At 40.4% G+C, this 17,821-nt stretch overlaps 1 protein-coding gene across 2 annotated transcripts in view; it reads left to right on the top strand.

The window, feature by feature from the left end:
• Positions 1-289: 289 nt before the first annotated feature.
• Positions 290-17,821, top strand: part of CEP85L (centrosomal protein 85 like) — a 90,711-nt gene continuing 73,179 nt past the window's right edge. For both annotated transcript variants that reach the window (XM_033143685.1, XM_033143684.1), the window contains exons 1-2: positions 290-649; positions 13,459-13,620. In XM_033143685.1, coding sequence (XP_032999576.1) covers positions 469-649; positions 13,459-13,620 — 343 coding nt within the window. In that variant the 5' untranslated portion in view covers positions 290-468. The remainder of the gene's footprint in view (positions 650-13,458; positions 13,621-17,821) is intronic.

The raw sequence follows: 17,821 nt of genomic DNA, 5'->3' as shown, positions 1-17,821 counted from the left end.
CAGAGGCCCTTTCGCATGTGCTCCCGGCCGGATCCACCTCCCACGTTCCCGGGCTGCCTCCTGCTACTTTCCAAGAAACAGCCCTCACCACTCCTCCCTCTCCTCCTCGCCCGCTTCTCCAGTTACCCCTGGCGGGCTCCGTGCTGACTGCCGCCCCCCTCCCGCTTCTACTGCCAACTCCCCTCTCTTCAGAGAGTAGCGGCAGCATCTGCTGAGTTCCCGCCTCTGTCCCCGCCCGGCACCGAGCAGCGGGAGGAGGCGGAGGAAGAAGAAAAGAGACGGGAAGCTGCAGTGTGTGGGCAGCAGCAGCAGCAGCGAAGGAAGGAGGCGAGTTTTGTCCTTTCCGTTGCTAGTCCTGCGAAGGAACTGGCCGGCAGCAACCATGGCCTCGGCTCCTCTCAGGCCAGAGTCGGGTTGCCAAGCGCGAAGGGCAGGAGCAGCAGCAGCAGCAGCGGCGGAGGGCCGGCAATGAGCGACCACCAGCAGCTGCCCTTTCCAGCCTCTGCCGTCCAGGCCGCGCGCGGGCGCGGGTCTCCGTGCGGACCCCCGGAGCTTCTCCTCCTCGACGGCCCTCTCTCCGCCCGCGGAGGCCCCGCCATGTGGGGGAGACTCCTTTCCGAGATCGGCCAAAACGGCGACTACAGAGCAGGTAGCGGCCCGGGGCGGGGGGGGGGGAGGCCGGCCCCATCTCTTCGGGTAGCAAACGTGTGAAAGCGAACCGGGTTTGGGTTTTGTAGCGCCCAGCCTCCACAAAGTGTGCCCCCCTCTCTCTTCGCGTCACTCGCTTGTTTCAGTTTCCAGGCCAGATTTCTCCCCTCTGTTTTGGCGCTCTCGGTGAAGGTCTCTTCTCTCCTCAGTTTGTGCCTGGCTTCTTCCCCTTTCCCTACAGCTGCTTCAGATGTTCGTTAACGCGCGTCGCCATCTGGTTTAGTGATTTGGGAGGAGGAGACGGGGCGGGTGTCGGGGAGAGTTGCGGGGAGAGGAGCGGAGGAAGAAGAAGAAGGTCACTGCAACAAATCCGCCCGCCCGGCGATGCAGATTGCAGCCCAGCCTGGGTGGGAAAGGAAGCGGGGCGCCGCCGCTTCAGGGAGCCATTAAAGCTGCCGAAAGCAATGCAATTAGTTACTACGCGGCTATATTTAGAGCTTTCTCCCCTAATCACCCTTAAACCTGGCAGGATTGGTGAACGCGGCTTAATCCAAAGAGGAAAAGAAAAGCAAACCCCTGCGGGAAACAAACTAAACAAAATCACCAACCACACTTGCTTTTCTCTTTCTCTTTGGAAGCTCCCAGATACGAGTTTGGGGTGGGTGTGGGTGGGGAGAAGACCTTAATGCTGCCCGGTTTTGCACATGGCCCTGGAATAAATAAATGTGTGCTTGTCTCGTCTCCCAGTCATGGAGCCCAATTTCCTCAAGAGAGAACGCGTATGCTCTGCTTCCGGGAAGTAGTGATAGCTCAGGGTTAGGGCTTTATTTTGGAAGGAAAGGTTTAAAGCTCAGTAGTGCGATACTGTGTATATCTGTCGAGGCTTCTAGTGTGATGCTGCTGTTGAAATAGGCATGTTAAAACGGGTGGAATTCAGTTGGGCCTGTGTAGCTTGCACATCCTTGATTGATTGATTGATTAATTAATCAAACCATACAGTTATCTCCATAATTAAACCTTGCAATATAGGATTAGGTTGAATATTCTTGCACCGATGGCCCCAAACTAGGTAGTGTTTAGCCATCAGCTCCTGTTACTGATACTGAATACTGTACAGTAGTTCTCTTGCAGTGCCTGAGAACAAACTGTACTTGTCTGCACAGCACTTTAGAATAAATTACCATTCTTTGGTAACACTATGAATTACTGAACTGTTTGTTACATGTGAGGAATGGCTTATAGCTTTAAGTTGCCAGCTGTTCTAGGGGAGAACTATTAAATAGACTGCGCAGATTCTGTTGTTTAATGTGCATACCATTCATTTGCTAACTTTTAAATTAATGATCAGGGCTTGCTGTACATAAATAATTTCCTATTCCTTAATCCACCCAGAAGTTGAAGCAACAGATTAAATTTGGCAGTTCCAGAAACAAAATCCAGAATTTGTGACTGGTTTACTAAAATAATTGTATACGACTCAAGTATGAACCAACCCTGTTGTTTCTCTAGAAGATAACTCTACCTTATTCTCCTAGTCTAGGATAAGCACAGCACTGATTCCCACCCCCTACCCCCCCAAGGCACTGTTGGTACAAGACTTACAGCTGCCTATTCCGTTTTGTATGTATGCCATTTGCTGTAAAGTGAAAAGAAAATAGGAATCTACCTTAGAGCAAGTCAGTGCTTTGGCCCATCTTGCTCATTATTGTTGACACTAACTGGCAAGGCTGGGCTCTCCAGGGTTTTAGATAGGGGTCTTTGCCAACCATGTTTGGAGATGCCAGTGACTGAAACTGAGACCTTTTGCCTGTAATGAATGTGCTTTACTACTGAGCTTGAGGGCTTTTTTAATTTTTACAATTAACTATTAATTTATTTGCATCACACAAACATTAGCAAAGTATGCTTAGCTTTTTAAATATTGTTTGCCTGCACTGTATCCATAGTAAAATGAAGCAATAGTATGTGCTTTAAAGAATAGGGTTGTAATATCTAAAAAGAACACACCTGCCATACTGTAAGTATTTTTATGGCTTTTCACGTGTTAGACAGTATTACTGAGGAGAGTGGTTGAGAGGTGAACCCACTGTCCAGAAACAACAACAGTTACCCATTTCTGTAAGAAAATGCACAGAAAAACAAGTGGGGAAGATAATCAACTTCAAGTCTTTCAGAACTTTCAGCAGATCTGGATAGAAACATGTGAGAAATGCACACATGTGATTAAGAATCGACAAGTGCTTCCCAGCATGTTCTTCTGTTAAATCAATATTGTTTGTATACTTAGTTTGCTAGGCTAATACAGAAGTGAATAATAAAATAGATTGATTTAAAAGAATGTTGCTAGTTATAATAGTATCCTGCTGCTGGACAAAATGTGACACCCTTACAGTATTGTCAAACCTGGAAATCTTTGCGCCATTATGTTTTTTCATTTCAGTTTAGTATGTTTACTAAAATCTATACCATCCACTTGAAGCAGTGATTATGCCTGCCAAGTGCTAGAATACTAGGGCTGCTTTTGAGTGTACCATTATTGACTATTTGATACTGTAGTTTGATTGGTTGAAGCCTCTGAATGGAACCATTATCTGACCCAATATGAGATTAGTTTAGTTCTGATTGCACAATTGTTGTTGTTGTTGTTGTTGTTTAGTCGTGTCTGACTCTTCGTGACCCCATGGACCAGAGCACATATTCAGTCCCAGGCCTCTTCATGTATTCCTGTGAATGTCCCCAGTCTGAAACTTCAGAGAGCTGCTGTTAGTTAATATAGACCACATTGAGCTATATTGACAATTCATCTGACTCAGTATAAGGCATCTTCCTATGATCCCAAGCAGGATAATTAATAGTAGAGCGATCTTTTGTTCCTTGATTCACTAACTTACTCGAAGGCAAGCTTTAGGCTGTTATAGTTATTTCTTGTCTAATAATAATTTCCTGAGACATGGTCTTGAATTAATATAGGACAAATTTGATCTGTTGACAACATCTGTGTTTCCCTGAACAAGGTTGCTAAATGTTAACCTTAGGTGGTATGAGAGTGATCAGCCTCACAGGCAATGTCACAATTGAATTTTAAACAAGTGTGGTGAGATCACAATCTTATTATGAGCTTTGGGGGGGGGTCTCCTGAATTGGTTGGTTATGTTAAAACATGAAACAAATGTTGAATTCATACTATAGGTGAAGAACTGGCTAGGATAACCTAAGCTCTCTTTGCCTTTTAGGTGTGGGATGGGTTGGGGTGGGGAGGGGAGAAAGATCAAGTAGTTTTATATCTGTTTGGAGCTCAAAACAGTAATTGGAGCCCTGAATATGAGAATGCAATGGTGGTACTTGCCTCCAAGGATGCGGGTGTGACTTTGAAAGGGGAAGTAATGGTGAGTTTCTGAATTGTCTGTGTAGTAGCACTGGCATCCCTAGAGCCTTCAGGGATGAACTCAGTAGGCTATACTGCCTTTTCTCTCTTTTTGGTTTGTGTGACCTTGATTTTCAAGGCTTATATAGCACCTCTGCCTTTTGTTAGCAGCTCCCTTTCCTGTTCTTCCTATATCTTATCTTCCTATTTGTTTCATTTCCATTGTGATATGGGGTTGCTGTAATGTCCCTTTGTGAGATGGCTTTTCTGTCTTTACATTTGACCTTTTTAATTTCTTTTGGGGATTGTGCTCTCGGGCATGCTGTAACAAATATGCATGGGTGCACAATTGGATAATGAACAAGCAAGAGAGAAAATAAATCTCACAACAGATGGAGGCTCACGTGAAGCACCACCTTTCGTACCAAGGAATAGCATAAAGGGAGGGAACAAAAATACTGCTGGCTCTATTCTCACCTAACTGTTATAATGAATGGGTGGTTTCTGAAGTTTATGTGAAATTGCAATCTTCACTCAATTGGTTATGTTACAGTAAGGAGCAGATGAAGAGATTTCATAATCCATAATCCAGAACTATAAAAAAGGTAAAGATGCATTCTTAAAATGTTTATTGCAAATTAAAATCAGGATTGTTATGAAATAGCAATGAATGAAAAGGGCATTCATTATGCAATATGAACCAACAAAGACTACGCTCTTCTCAATTGCATGCCACTTACTTGGTAATGGAAGTTACTCTTAAGCAGGGGTCAGCAACCTTTTTCAGCCGTGGGCTGGTCCACCGTCCCTCAGACCATGTGGGCCGGACTATATTTTGGGAAAAAAAATGAACGAATTCCTATGCCCCACAAATAACTCAGAGATGCATTTTAAATAAAAGCACACATTCTACTCGTGTAAAAACACCAGGCAGGCCCAACAAATAACCCAGAGATGCATTTTAAATAAAAGGACACATTCTACTCATGTAAAAACACACTGATTCCTGGACCATCCGTGGGCCGGATTGAGAAAGCGATTGGGCCGCATCCGGCTCACGGGCCTTAGGTTGCCTACCTCTGCTCTTAAGAGTCTATCTGAGTAAGCATTTATTTGTGCATACTCATTGATAATATTAAGTTTAATGTACACATTTTTCATATTCTGTGCACAGTAGTAAACCAATTGAGCAGATGACAAATCTCTGCAATTGCTTGGGAGTCCTCAAGATCCTGAAATGGTTTAATGTGTGTGGCAGATGTCTTAGCAGCTATTGTTGAAGAAAAACCCATTTGTTGCTGATAAGCTATAATAGGAGGAAGGCTGCTTCTACACTTGTCTCCAGTATCAACTGTTCTGCCTCTTCCACATAACTTTAGAATCCTATATTTGGTTTGTAACCTGAGTTTCAGGAGCTTACAAGCTATTTGTTAATTACAGTGGTATCCTTTACTGTACAACTTTACATATGAAGACATTTTGATTCTTATAAAAGGTCTATATTCCATGTTCTGAAAACTTATGTGAGCAACTAAGTCCCACTCTGAAAGCTTCTGCTCCTCTTTTGCACAGTTTGTTTAAGCACAGTTGTAGGCAATGTGAACTTTTCCCATATAATTGTGACTAGGATTGGGGTGCTGCTGTGTGTATTTTGCAGAATGTGTGCTGTCTTGTTGTTGCTTACTTTTTGAACAAGTGAAGCTTCGTTGCTCAGAAACAAAAATAAAAACATACTGTTGATGAACAAACTTTAAATTGTACTTATTTAATAAGCCCAATTTAGTATGTTTTCCTTTATCTTAACTAGTGCACAATTACAGGAATAGTCCTCATGCATCCATGATTAGGAACTTCTGTTTAGCCACAGGATAGTCACATTGAATACATTATGGCCGCATAAGCATCTGCTTACCATATATTTGTAATTAGGACTAGAAAAAATGCAGAAGTAGATGGTGAACCATGTCTAGGTCACTGTAAATGTTTCTGATCTCTTGGTTGCAGTCCAAGTATGAGAATTTCAATGAGTCAAAGGGATTGGTAATTTATGACTAGGATTTTCATAAGTTGAGTTTTCTGAAACTTTTAATTGCCTACAGGTAGTTTTGTGTCTGTTCATGCAACATGTCTTTTTCTCTCTTTGGGCAATCTTTGTATGATTGTGAATAGCCCAAGGACTGCTTGCATATAGTTTCTTTGTTGGGATTTACTAGTCTTAGGTGAAAGCATTGTTCCATGAGTGTGAGAAACATTTAATAGAAATTTGCTCTCTGATTATTTCCAAGCTTCCAGTTCCCAAGCAGCAAGCATTCTTAGGCTTCAGAAGAACATTGTTACAGAGTTGGGGGCGGGGGAATCATTTCGTTTACTGTATACCTAACTTTACGCTATGATTCTCCTGCATGGTGTGGAAGGCTGTGCTTTTTAATTTGTGGTACTGGGTCAGCTCTCCTGGTTCCATCTATTTGTTTGAGGAGAAATGAATGACTGCTATGTAGTGACATATGCACTCTGAAATTTCTGTTACATGACCTGAGAATGACAACAGAAGACATTTTAAACAGAATTTTCTGACACTTGTAGTTTTTACTGTAGCTAGAAGTTGCAAACACTTTGGCTGTTTTTTAAGTAAGCTTAAGCTAAATAGAGAATGATACTTACATTTGTTGAACATGCAAGATTACTACATTTTAAATTTTATTTTTGTTTCAGGGTTCAGCTCCCTGTTAAGTACATGGCTGAGCAGGGTGGCCCTGAGAAAATCACTGTCTTGCAGCTTCAGGTTCCTACTTGTAAAATGGGAGTAATAGTGACCATTCTCCAAAAGATGTCAGAAGAATATAGTTATGAAGGTAGTTCAATTTGTTTCCTCTTCTAAGCTTATATATATAAGCTGGGATCCTTTGGGAGGAAGGGTGGAAAAGAGATTGGAGTTACACACATCATACAGTATTTTTATTTACTATTGCCTGCTCCACAGTAGGCCATGGTGCTCAAGCTTTGGGTTTGTTGCAGCAATCAGGACTGCCTCTTTGTCAATCTTACCTTGCTTTCTACACCACATTTCTGCAAGTTGCTTAGTGTTATACTGAAAGACGGGGGTTGTTATGCATGTCTTTCTTCTTTACCAAAAGGAAGCTTTGTGCGCCTCTGTAGGCAATGGAAACTGACAGCAGTGGCTAGGGAGTGTGATGTATAGGAAGAGACTGATGCTGAGCAATGACTGGAAGGAGCAATCGCTCCACCAGTTAGTAGCATGGAGCTTCCTTCCTCTTGGCCACTGTTTGACCCATTGTACTACTGCTGTATTTGCTTCTGTTGGAAACTGATGTGTCTTACATATGCTGGTTGTCTAAACTTCAGCTACATCCCCATGAACAAAGGTGCAAACATTTCCCATTTTTATCACTGGCTAGAGGACCTTGGCAAGTGAAGTCATGAAGGGCTATCTCAAGAGTCCTCTGCTGAATTTTTCCATAATTACCTTGTGCATAAGTACATAAATCTGCTCCCTCTTGCCTTAAGTTTTCTTTCACTGTTAATTTAAAGGGCTACTTAAATATTACACAATATTACACAGATAACAGTTTCTCTCTGTTGCTCAATTCATATATTATTGCACAGTGTAGCTGCTGAAAAAAATATTCATAACACATAGAAGGTTGGATCACATGTACTTGTTTTTGTGACATTACTTTGGCAGTGGGTGGGTGCAGTGTTGGAGAGGGAAATGACAATGTGACTTTGATGATACTGCCTTCCCTTACTTAATGAAGCAGTATTGACCCTACCCAGCTCTAATTGTATGGATACCTTGCTAGCTACATTTTCCTATTACTCAGTAAATCAAGCATCTTCCTGCTCCTGCTTACCAAAATTTCCAAGATCACAGTTTTCTTACTTCAAGTTCATGGTACAGCTGTACCTTGGTTGTTGAATGGAATCCATTCCAGAAATCTGTTCGACTTCCGTAAATTTTTGACAACCAAGGTGTGGCTTCTGATTGGCTGCAGGAGCTTCCTGTACTCAATCGGAAGCTGTGTTGGATGTTCGGGTTCCAAAGAACGTTCGTAACCCGGAACACTCACTTCCGGGTTTGCATCGTTCGAAAGCCACAACGTTCGAGTCGCAAGGTGTTCGGGATCCAAGGTACGGCTGTATAGCTGGGGAAAAAAATCATTGAAATGATCACAGGAAATGCTATTTTTAATGACAATGTAAAATGCATTTTTGTACAACAAATGGCGTTTAGATTCCAAGTGGTTGCAGGAATATGTCAACACATATCCCTGTCATTCCACCCTAAGGCCTGACTGTTACAAACCTGCACCTCTGCTTTACTGTGTGGCCAAGCCCTGCCTTATGTTCTACAGTCCTTTCGTTATGCAGAGCAGGCTCGACTGTTGTTAGTTAAATTTCTCTTTTTAAAAAACTTTTTTTTGGTGGTTGCTGCATAACTCATGCGAACACTATATTTTGATTATAAGCAGTAAAATTGTTTGCAAACCAATGTAAAACTCTGATCTGAAAACAACTTAGAACAAAGCAGTGTAAATCTACTATACTCTGGCTGTTGTTTAAAAACAAAATCTCCCCAGATGGAATAATTTGGTTGAATAGAGAGTGTAAAAGAGGAATAGTTACTATAGGTGAAGAGTGCATTGGTTAGGAGGATGGGGAGGTGAGCCAGCAATAGAAGGCATGAGCTAATGCATTGCATTTGCGTGCCAAAGTAGAAATAAGAAACATCTGTAGCTCAGTTTTCTGTTTCTGTTGTGTATTAACAGACTTTATAGGAGCAAAATAGCTAATCGGCAGGGCTGTACAACTCAGCTCTAAACTCCCCTTGTCCAATTTTTTAATACTAGGATTTGGTTTTGCAAGTGGAATAACTAGAATAAATGAACTTTACATAGTTCATACAATTTGTACAATTTCACATATGGTTTCTGTGAGGAATTTTTGTTTTCCAGAATTTGGAATGTTTCATTCAATTTGTATGTGTGTAAAGGAAGAAAATGGATTTTAAGGCCAAGAAAATGTGATTTTGCCATGAGAAATGGCTGCTGGTTGCACTTAGCAAATGGACCTTTCTCTGGTTACTGGAATTCCTATTAAAGGAAAAATGGTCATTCCCTTTTTTATATTCCGGCCTGCTCAGGTAATATGTAGGATAGAGACTTGCAACATTAAAATGAAAACAGATTGTGTGCAAAGGAATAAATTTTAGTTGCCATATTCCATGCAATTGGAGTCATGCAGGTTTCCATAGTCCCTGATTAAAATGAAATCCACAAAGGCCCTGAAAGTTTGTTAGTTGATATCCATGCTGGTTTTATGTGTTACACAATGCATTTGAATGAAAACATGAGCTTTAAGAGCTTATTGTGCTAAAGTAGATTGTTTATAGGCTGTCTTTGTCTCACTTGTGTCACTCTAATTACAGTTGAAGCCCTCTAGGGCTGTAACTTACTATGCAGCAGCCATGTGCCACTACGGAAATGATGACGACTGCTTGTTGCAAGTGCTGAGTGAAAAGTTCAAAGAGAAACTTTTGCTTACCTTCCTCTTCCTTCCATTCTTGCGTGCGTCTATGTGTATATACCTACACAGCTCTGCCTGGTTCTCAGAATACCCCTGTGCTCTTCTCTTCTTGCTTACATTGAATATCATTAATTTAGTGAAGTCCCATTTTATGTATTTTTATGTTTTAGAAATTGTTGTGGCCTACTGCTGATCCATTGAAGATAAGTAATTGCCTTGTAAAAAAGTATAAGTCAGCTATTTCACCAGCTGTTAGAGACAATTACAGCTATGAATTTAGAATTACAGTATAAGATGCAGTCAGTGTAGAAGTTATTTACAAGTAGGACAGTAAATTAATACTACCTATAGTATATACCATATAGTATAGTATATAGTATATACTATACTATGTAGTATATACTCCTGCCAACCTAGCAGTTCAAAAGCATGCCCCCCAAAAGGTGCAAGTAGATAATTAGGTACTGCTCTGGCGGGAAGGTATATGGCGTTTCCATGTGCTGCTCTGGTTTCGGTGTTTGGTTGCGCCAGAAGCGGCTTAGTTATGCCGGCCACATGACCCGGAAAAACTCTGCGGACAAATGCCGGCTCCCTCAGCCTGTAAAGCGAGATGAGCGCTTCAACTCCAGAGTCGTCTGCGACTGGACTTAACTGTCGGGGTCCTTTACCTTTACCTTTTTTATAGTTACCATATTATAAATACTGCCTTAGCATTTGGAGAATGGAAGAAATATTTAGGTTACTATTAAAATGTGTTGATTAAAATATTTTTGAAGTTGGAATTAGAAGTAATAAGAGCAACAGTTTTACTGAGTTAAGAGAAGAAAGGATATAAGAAGCTAAGGTTTGGAATGTGATGTTTTATTTGATAAGAATAAGCTGTATGATTTAAGATTTGTTGATTATAATTGCAAGATTAAGATTAGTTGTAAGGAACTAAATTTTACAATGTTACAAAGTTACTGAAGAAGAATAGAAATGAACGCACAAGAGAGGGCGTGAGGAGGTCCCAAGCTTAGGATTTAAAAGAAGTGAAAGATTTTTAAGTAACTGTGTTGTTTTGTGTGTATTGGGTGTATTGTGTTGTTTTATATGTGGTGTGGGTATTTGTAATTGGTTTAATTTGGAAAATCCAATAAATTTCTATTAAAAAAATATAAATACTGCCTTAATGGAGTTGTTACGCCAGTCCTCAAATCTGGAAGATGGAAATCCAAGGTTTATAGTCTTACATCTTGTCTACCATTTTTTTATTCTGAGTTCCTCCCCTTACATCATTTCGATTTTCTACAGGCAGGATATTGAAGGATTTTATACTGCTTAACTGTAACAGTGGACTATACATTTTTTATTTATTTATTTATTTATTTTTGTAAATAATTTTTATTGATTTTGACTAGGTACAAACCAAAGTTATAACAATAAATTTTACAAATAAAAATTATAATAGAAAAAGTTATATCACACAAATCATTCAAATTTCAGTTCCATTCACTTCCCTTCTTTCATATTATGTCTTCCTTATATCGGACTATACATACATTATGCACTCTTGGTAGTTCCACTGCCCTAAAGTTCTGGGTGGTGGTGTTCCAGGAGAGAGCATTCTCTTTGTCAGCCCTTAAGCTATGGAATTTCCTTCCCACTGAGGTGTGTCTGTCACCTTTACTAAGTAGTTTTTGTCCTATGTTGAATTTAACCTGGTCTTTGACACCCAAGGTCTGTATTTCAAGACCCGACCTATTTGTTTAACCATCATTTGTTTTAAATTATTTCAATATTTTATTTTTAAATTGTTGTTACCCATCTTGAGACTTCATGGCAAAGGGCAGATGATGATGATGATGAAGAATACATTTTGTAAGTCTGCAGGATTCAGGGCATCGAGAAAATTTAAAGAGGCAATCTTTTGCGTGACTCTCTTCTCCGCTGCTGCGTGTCTAAAATTTTACCAGATTTTGCTTTATGTGTAGCTGCATAAAATCCATAGATTCTGCTATAATTAAGTGTAGCTGCTGCCTCAAAGCGGTCTCCTCTGATTGTCATGCTTAATGAATTTTGTTTTGTAAATGCTAATGTGCAGAATGCATATCTCAGTGAATGTTAGTTTACTTTAGAATGAAAGTTTTCTGTGCCATCATTTTACTACACTTGCTGGTAAAAAAAGTATTGTGTCCATATTTTGATTTAATAAAACTTAGGGGAATAATACAATTCATTGGTAATCACAGAGTCCATTTTACATGCAACTAAAATTTTAGTTGTAATTTCCTGATCCTTTAAGAAAAATGGGAATTTGCCCATTTCAAGCCTTGGCACAGGTTGCATGATTTGCTCCAATGTCTCCTGTCATCCATATGTATTGCTCTACTATTCCCCCGCTCCTCACAAACTGGGTAGGCCTGGCAGTCTGTTCTGATTGGCAAAAATGAAGAAAGAACAGCAGGATAATGAGGGCAACCTGGCAGGACATAATGGACATGCTTGTGCATCATCTGCCCATGTTATACTTGGCTCAGTCCCCTGACTTTTACATACATTTGATATTTGCATTGTAAAAGAAGGACTTTGAAGTGGGATGGGAATTAGCAAAACTCTGATGGGATTGGTGCATACCAATTGGCGAAATTACGTTCTGCAGTTCTTTTTAAAATTTGAGCACTACAGACATGCACACATGAATACTTCAAGCAAGGTATGAGCTTCCTCTGCAATGCAAGTGGGTCAGGTTTGTCCTGCCACACTGCATGTCATTTGTAATTTACTAAAAGAGCTTATTACTGTATCTGAAGTGTGTGTTAGCAGTAGCACCAGCATAGCTGATTGGCTGTGTGCAGACATAGAAGAGGGGGCAGCTTGAGTGGAAATGTCTATCCTTCCATAGACTGGAATCCACAAACTGAATTGAAAGTGTAAAGATGTAATAAGTAGCGACAGCAGTATAGAGGATGGGAATCAAGGAACCTGAATAGATGTGGTTGGCACAAAGTACAAATGCCTTATTAGGTGAATTTAAAGTGTGGTTTCTGCTGCTTTGCTTGGTTTAGTTATGATGTAGTAAATCACAATGAGTGTCTATCGATGCGAGTGTGCATGCACGTGTGCATCTGGCATTATTCAAGGTTCCCCTTTAGCTGATTGTTAAATTGTGATTTTATTTAATTAATTTACTTTTTGGAATTGGGTGCATCTTGCACTTTCCGAATGTTGGCCTCTCCTACGCTATGTCACAACTAATATAATCTGTATTTCTTCATGGCTTTTAAGGCTTTTCGTTCAGGATCTGACCTGAATATATGGCTTGTGACATGCTGTAAGGTCATGAAATCCATTGATGACTTGAGCTGAACTATATTTACTATACAGTATTTCTGTTCTGTTATATCAGATAGCATGCAGTTGTTTAGTGTCTTTGGTTGAAGTGGTTGCTAAAAGTTGCCCTCTAGCCAAGGGTCTTTTGTGTCAGACAAATGGAACTTTGTCTGCTGGAAGGAAGCTGTTGAAAACCCTTTTGAGGACATTGTGGTTTGGTGTCGAGCTCTCATATAATATTAATTACACTTCTCTTAAGGGTCATTTTAAGTAAAATAAAAACTAGGGAAAACTAGCTTTTTAGAATCCTGAGCGAAATTTTCTGTGTGTCAGAATGTATGATGACTTCCAGCTTACATAGCAAAAAATAAACTGTATTTTGCAATATCTTCTTAACAAGAGACTGACATTTGTTTGAATGCATTCATATGCAACTTCTGTGATAAACTACATCATTAGATTACCATAGAACAAATTGCTACAGATTTTGATGTTTCCTAATTTTATTCTGTGGATGTTATCCTTAAAATCCAGTTTGTTGTTGAACTGTGTGGTGATGACTTTGAATAAATATACTTTTTTCTTGGTAGGCGCAGAATATTCTTCGTCGGGATGGTTACCTGGTACTGATCCACTGTGGCAAGCCACAACTGGTTCATCGAGCGGTCGGAGTACCCACCTGAGAAGACACAGCATAGCTTCTGACAGTGGGGACACTGGAATCGGAACCTCCTGTTCTGATAGTGTGGAAGGTGAGTAGAGTTGCTTAATATAAGGCATTGATGCTTTCATGGAATGCAGAGGCAAGAGGTGGTCTTGAAACATTGAGACGGAGTTTCTATAAAATACAGAGAAGCATGTGACTTGTTCAGAGAACAAGTTAACCCCCCCCACCCCCCGTTGACGTGAGAGATTCATGTTTTTTTCCAGAAGTAATTCCCACCATATTCAATGGGGCTTATTCACAAGTGAGTGCTCATACAATTGCAGCCTTATTTTTTATTTGGTCAAAGGTAACTTATGTTAAATATAGTTACAGGTAGGTAGCCGTGTTGGTCTGCCGTAGTCGAAACAAAATAAAAAAATTCATTCCAGTAGCACCTTAGAGACCAACTAAGTTTGTTATTGGTATGAGCTTTCGTGTGTATCTGAAAAAGTGTGCATGCACACGAAAGCTCCTACCAATAACAAACTTAGTTGGTCTCTAAGGTGCTACTGGAAGGAATTTTTTAATGTTAAATATGTAAGACCTACTGAGTATACCCTTCATGAGATGCTGATGTTCAAGAGTGTTTCTTTGTTTTTCCCCTTCCACTATACCTAAATGAGTAAAAATCTTAATTTGGAAGAACACTTATAGCAACAGAAAAACTTAAATTTGCATAGGGGAGTAGTGCCCGTGTCCCGCTCTGCCTGGTTTCCCAGTTATGGCTCTTCCTAGATCTGGCCTGCAATTTGTTTACTTCTTCCATGGACTGGTGGTGGAGCAATCCCTCCTTTGCCAGCCTGCTCATGTGCCTACATCAAATTCTTGATTGCCCTTACCTTGGCCATCAGGCGGGTCGCTAAATACAAGGTTGGGCTACATAGCTCTAGCTGATAGCATTGTTGTACCTACTTTTATTTGTTAGCACTCCCTTTGTTCTGTTTTTCCTTGCCCTGTATTTATTGGAAATAAAAGACATGTTATTAGATCTGCTGATGTCACTTATCTACATTGTTTTCACACTGTTGTTCTAAATCATCTTGCTGTTTTCCTGTCTGAAATTCATGCACGAGGCTGTTTTTCAAGGGAAGAGGAAAATTTTATGAAGCAAAACAGGAACCTCGCTCTGAACTCATTGGATTGCATTTTTGTCAGTACTGGCTAGACTTTAGGCAAGACTTCTTTTTTTTAAAGAAAATGTTAGGATGCAGCATAATTCATGACGAAATCTAGGTAGGCTGCCAAGAAGAACTTTATTTTCAAGCTGGTCCTTAGCCTGTTCTCGGTTGCAATGCTGAGAAGGCAGGTCTTACATAACTGATGGTAGAAAATGATGTTGAGCAAGGGGCATTTTCCAAGCTTAATAAATATAATGAAGTTCCTGTCAGCTTCAGCACTGAACCAGTCTGATTCTTATTGTACTTTCCCATTCTTAATTATCAATATTTAAAACTAAGCCTTTGCTATGTAATATGTCTTCACATAGAATTGCTTTAATGTTCTTCCCTCTAGCAAACTGGTATGTAGACTTGATAAATGATTACATACAGGGTACATGCCCAGGTTATTTGAATAGATTGGCAGAAACTAGCAAAATCAGGGTTGTGAACTATTCTAGACCACCAAGGTGTCTGTGCCACAGAAAAATCTTTTCTTTGTCTTTCTTTTTATGACTAGCCCAAAGACTGTTGCCAATTACTGTAGAATTTGAGATATTGTATAATCACATATTTATCTATCTGACTCCACAGTGCATCATTATTTGAAATCAAGTACCACTATTTTCCATCAGAGTTATTTCCATGTAAGTGTCATTGGATTGCAATCTGACTCTGATACTCTTCTTACTTGACCTATAAAGCTCTTTGTAGTTTGATGGCTTTCCTACATTTCTTAAGATTTTCAGCATTGTTGGAGAGAATTTCTTCTCCTTTCTCATTAAGATGAAAGTACAGATTTTGCTGTAAGTGAAGTTAGGCTACATGTGCAGGCCTCTTAAAGATTTGCAGTAATGTAAGAGCATTGCCTCTTGTTGCTTAGTAAGTAACCAAAAAGTTTTTGCCTATTCAAAATTCCACGAATGCTTATGGGAGTGTTCGCTTCCGTGTCAATTCAAAATATTTTATTACAACTGAAAACTCCAAGGGTGGGAGAGGACAGATGAAACAAAAACAAGTAACAATGATAAGTCCGCTCCACTTCCCTGTGGGGAGGAGTTGCGGTGGGCTGCGGAGCCGCTCTCCCCACTTCCGGTTGGGCGGGGACTTTGTCCTTCGCCGCTCGGAGGAGTCTGATTGGCCGGCTGTTTGCTGACGTGGCCGGGGGGGGGGGGCTCCCCTTCAAAAGGAGAGGCACGAGCCTAAGCCAATACCGCTCACATTCTGTAACCAATAAAGTTGTGGCCAAATTTTGCCCAATAACATTAACCTTATATTCTGTGTCTAGGTGCTTTTATTTCATCCCCGGGAGGGCGGCTTTGGGGTCTCGACACGCAACAGCTGAGAGAGACTCTTTCCCCATAGTTCTGGCCAGGAATACAACTATATGTTTAGCCTGAAAGCATATACTATAAAATTGCAATTGTCCAACATTGTAATCATCACAAAAATCATAGTTCTCTCTCCTCCCCCCCCCATTGGCAGTCTCCCAATACAAGAACTACAGCATCTTCGCCACAATTGGACTCATATGTGCACTTAGTGACTTTTCTGCTTGGTTTTCAGTCTGCAGAAATAAACTGTACTTGTTTCAAGCATCTTTAAATGTCTCATGGTAAATAATGAATGCAAGTAGATTGATAATATAAATAAATACTCCCTAGGCAACCATTGAAAAGGTATATTGTTCCCTCATATCCAAAAGGAAAATTATTGGCCAGGTTAGGTGATTCCAAATTCAGTTTAGATCAATTACTGTATATCTAAGTTAGGTCCACTTGAGCTTGCTCCGTTGATACTTAACAGTAGTGTTGCTCTTCCTAAATGAGATTCTAGCAGTTCCTGTTCATCAATAAAGCAATAGTGGCACATATGGTGGGGCAGAGCTGCCCTCCTGTTGCTGCTGCTTACCCAGGCTGGGGCAGGATGACCATGCAGCCCCAACTTTGCCTTGCTTCAACAGCAGAAACACCAGTCTTGGGACGGTGGCTGCACTCCATCCCACACCCCACTGCTGCTGTAAAAGGAACACAATACACTTTCCTTCCCTGTTTTGGACCATGTAGTCCATGTTTTGGACTGAAACTCCCATTATCCCTGATCATTGGCCATGCTGGCTCAGGCTGTTGGGAGTTGTAGTCCGAAGTGTCTGGTTGGCCTCAGGTTGGGGAATGCTACACGATAGTCGTACTTGCCTATGAGGAAGCTTGCTAGTCACTCAAAACTGAGATATGGCCCTTGAAGGAGGAAATGGTTGTTTGCCTGTGCAAGTGGTTCACATGCAGTCGCAGTCACAGTCCCTTCCTGCTTCCATCTCAAAGCTTACTTGTAACTCATATTTAAAGGTCAGCAGCAGATAAGCTGTGGAAATATGGTTCTGCTGTGTGAACATGTTTGTGTTGGGTTTTTTTTAAAGTTTCAGATAAAATGCTTTACATGTACAAATTAATGTGTGAAGCATCCCTAATTGTGAGATCTAGAAGGTTCTCTGCTAATATTAAGCCAGGAACCGGCACTCAGAATTGTGTCTTTATGTGAATCACTCTCAAATAACAGATACCAATAAGTATAACTGTTTTATGGGACCTAACAGAAGACAGGAATTTTAATGTGAGTGCTGCAGTTCATTTGTACGTGGTAGGAAATGTATTAATCTCCTTCTGAATGGTGTTTTACTGAGTCAAATGATAAACTATATTTGCAACAAACAAAATAAAAATATTGCTGTGATTTACAGAGCAAACTGGGAAAATGTTGCTACTATGCTTTTTTCATGCATGTCAGTTACATAAATATGTGCTCTGCAGTCAGCCAGACAGACACAGATTTACGCTGCCAACATGAAAGGAATAAAATAGTCTGTCACAGTAAACTGCTTTTAAATAAGTGAATGGTCATTGCAACCAATGAAAACTGCAATAAAGGAATGGATGCTGAAGAGCTGTCTCTTTTGCTTTCGTCTATGTCTGATTTTAGAGCAATTAACTATTCTCTTTTAATGAAAAAAATGGTATTAGTTTTTAATTCATGTACTAATTTGTCTCTTTCCAAACACCTGAGAGAAATCTGTGTGCAACTAGAAATGTATCT

This window comes from Lacerta agilis, chromosome 3, assembly GCF_009819535.1.
Source record: "Lacerta agilis isolate rLacAgi1 chromosome 3, rLacAgi1.pri, whole genome shotgun sequence".
Classification (NCBI taxonomy): Eukaryota; Metazoa; Chordata; class Lepidosauria; order Squamata; family Lacertidae; genus Lacerta; species Lacerta agilis.
This window is presented reverse-complemented; position numbering and strand designations above follow the sequence as displayed.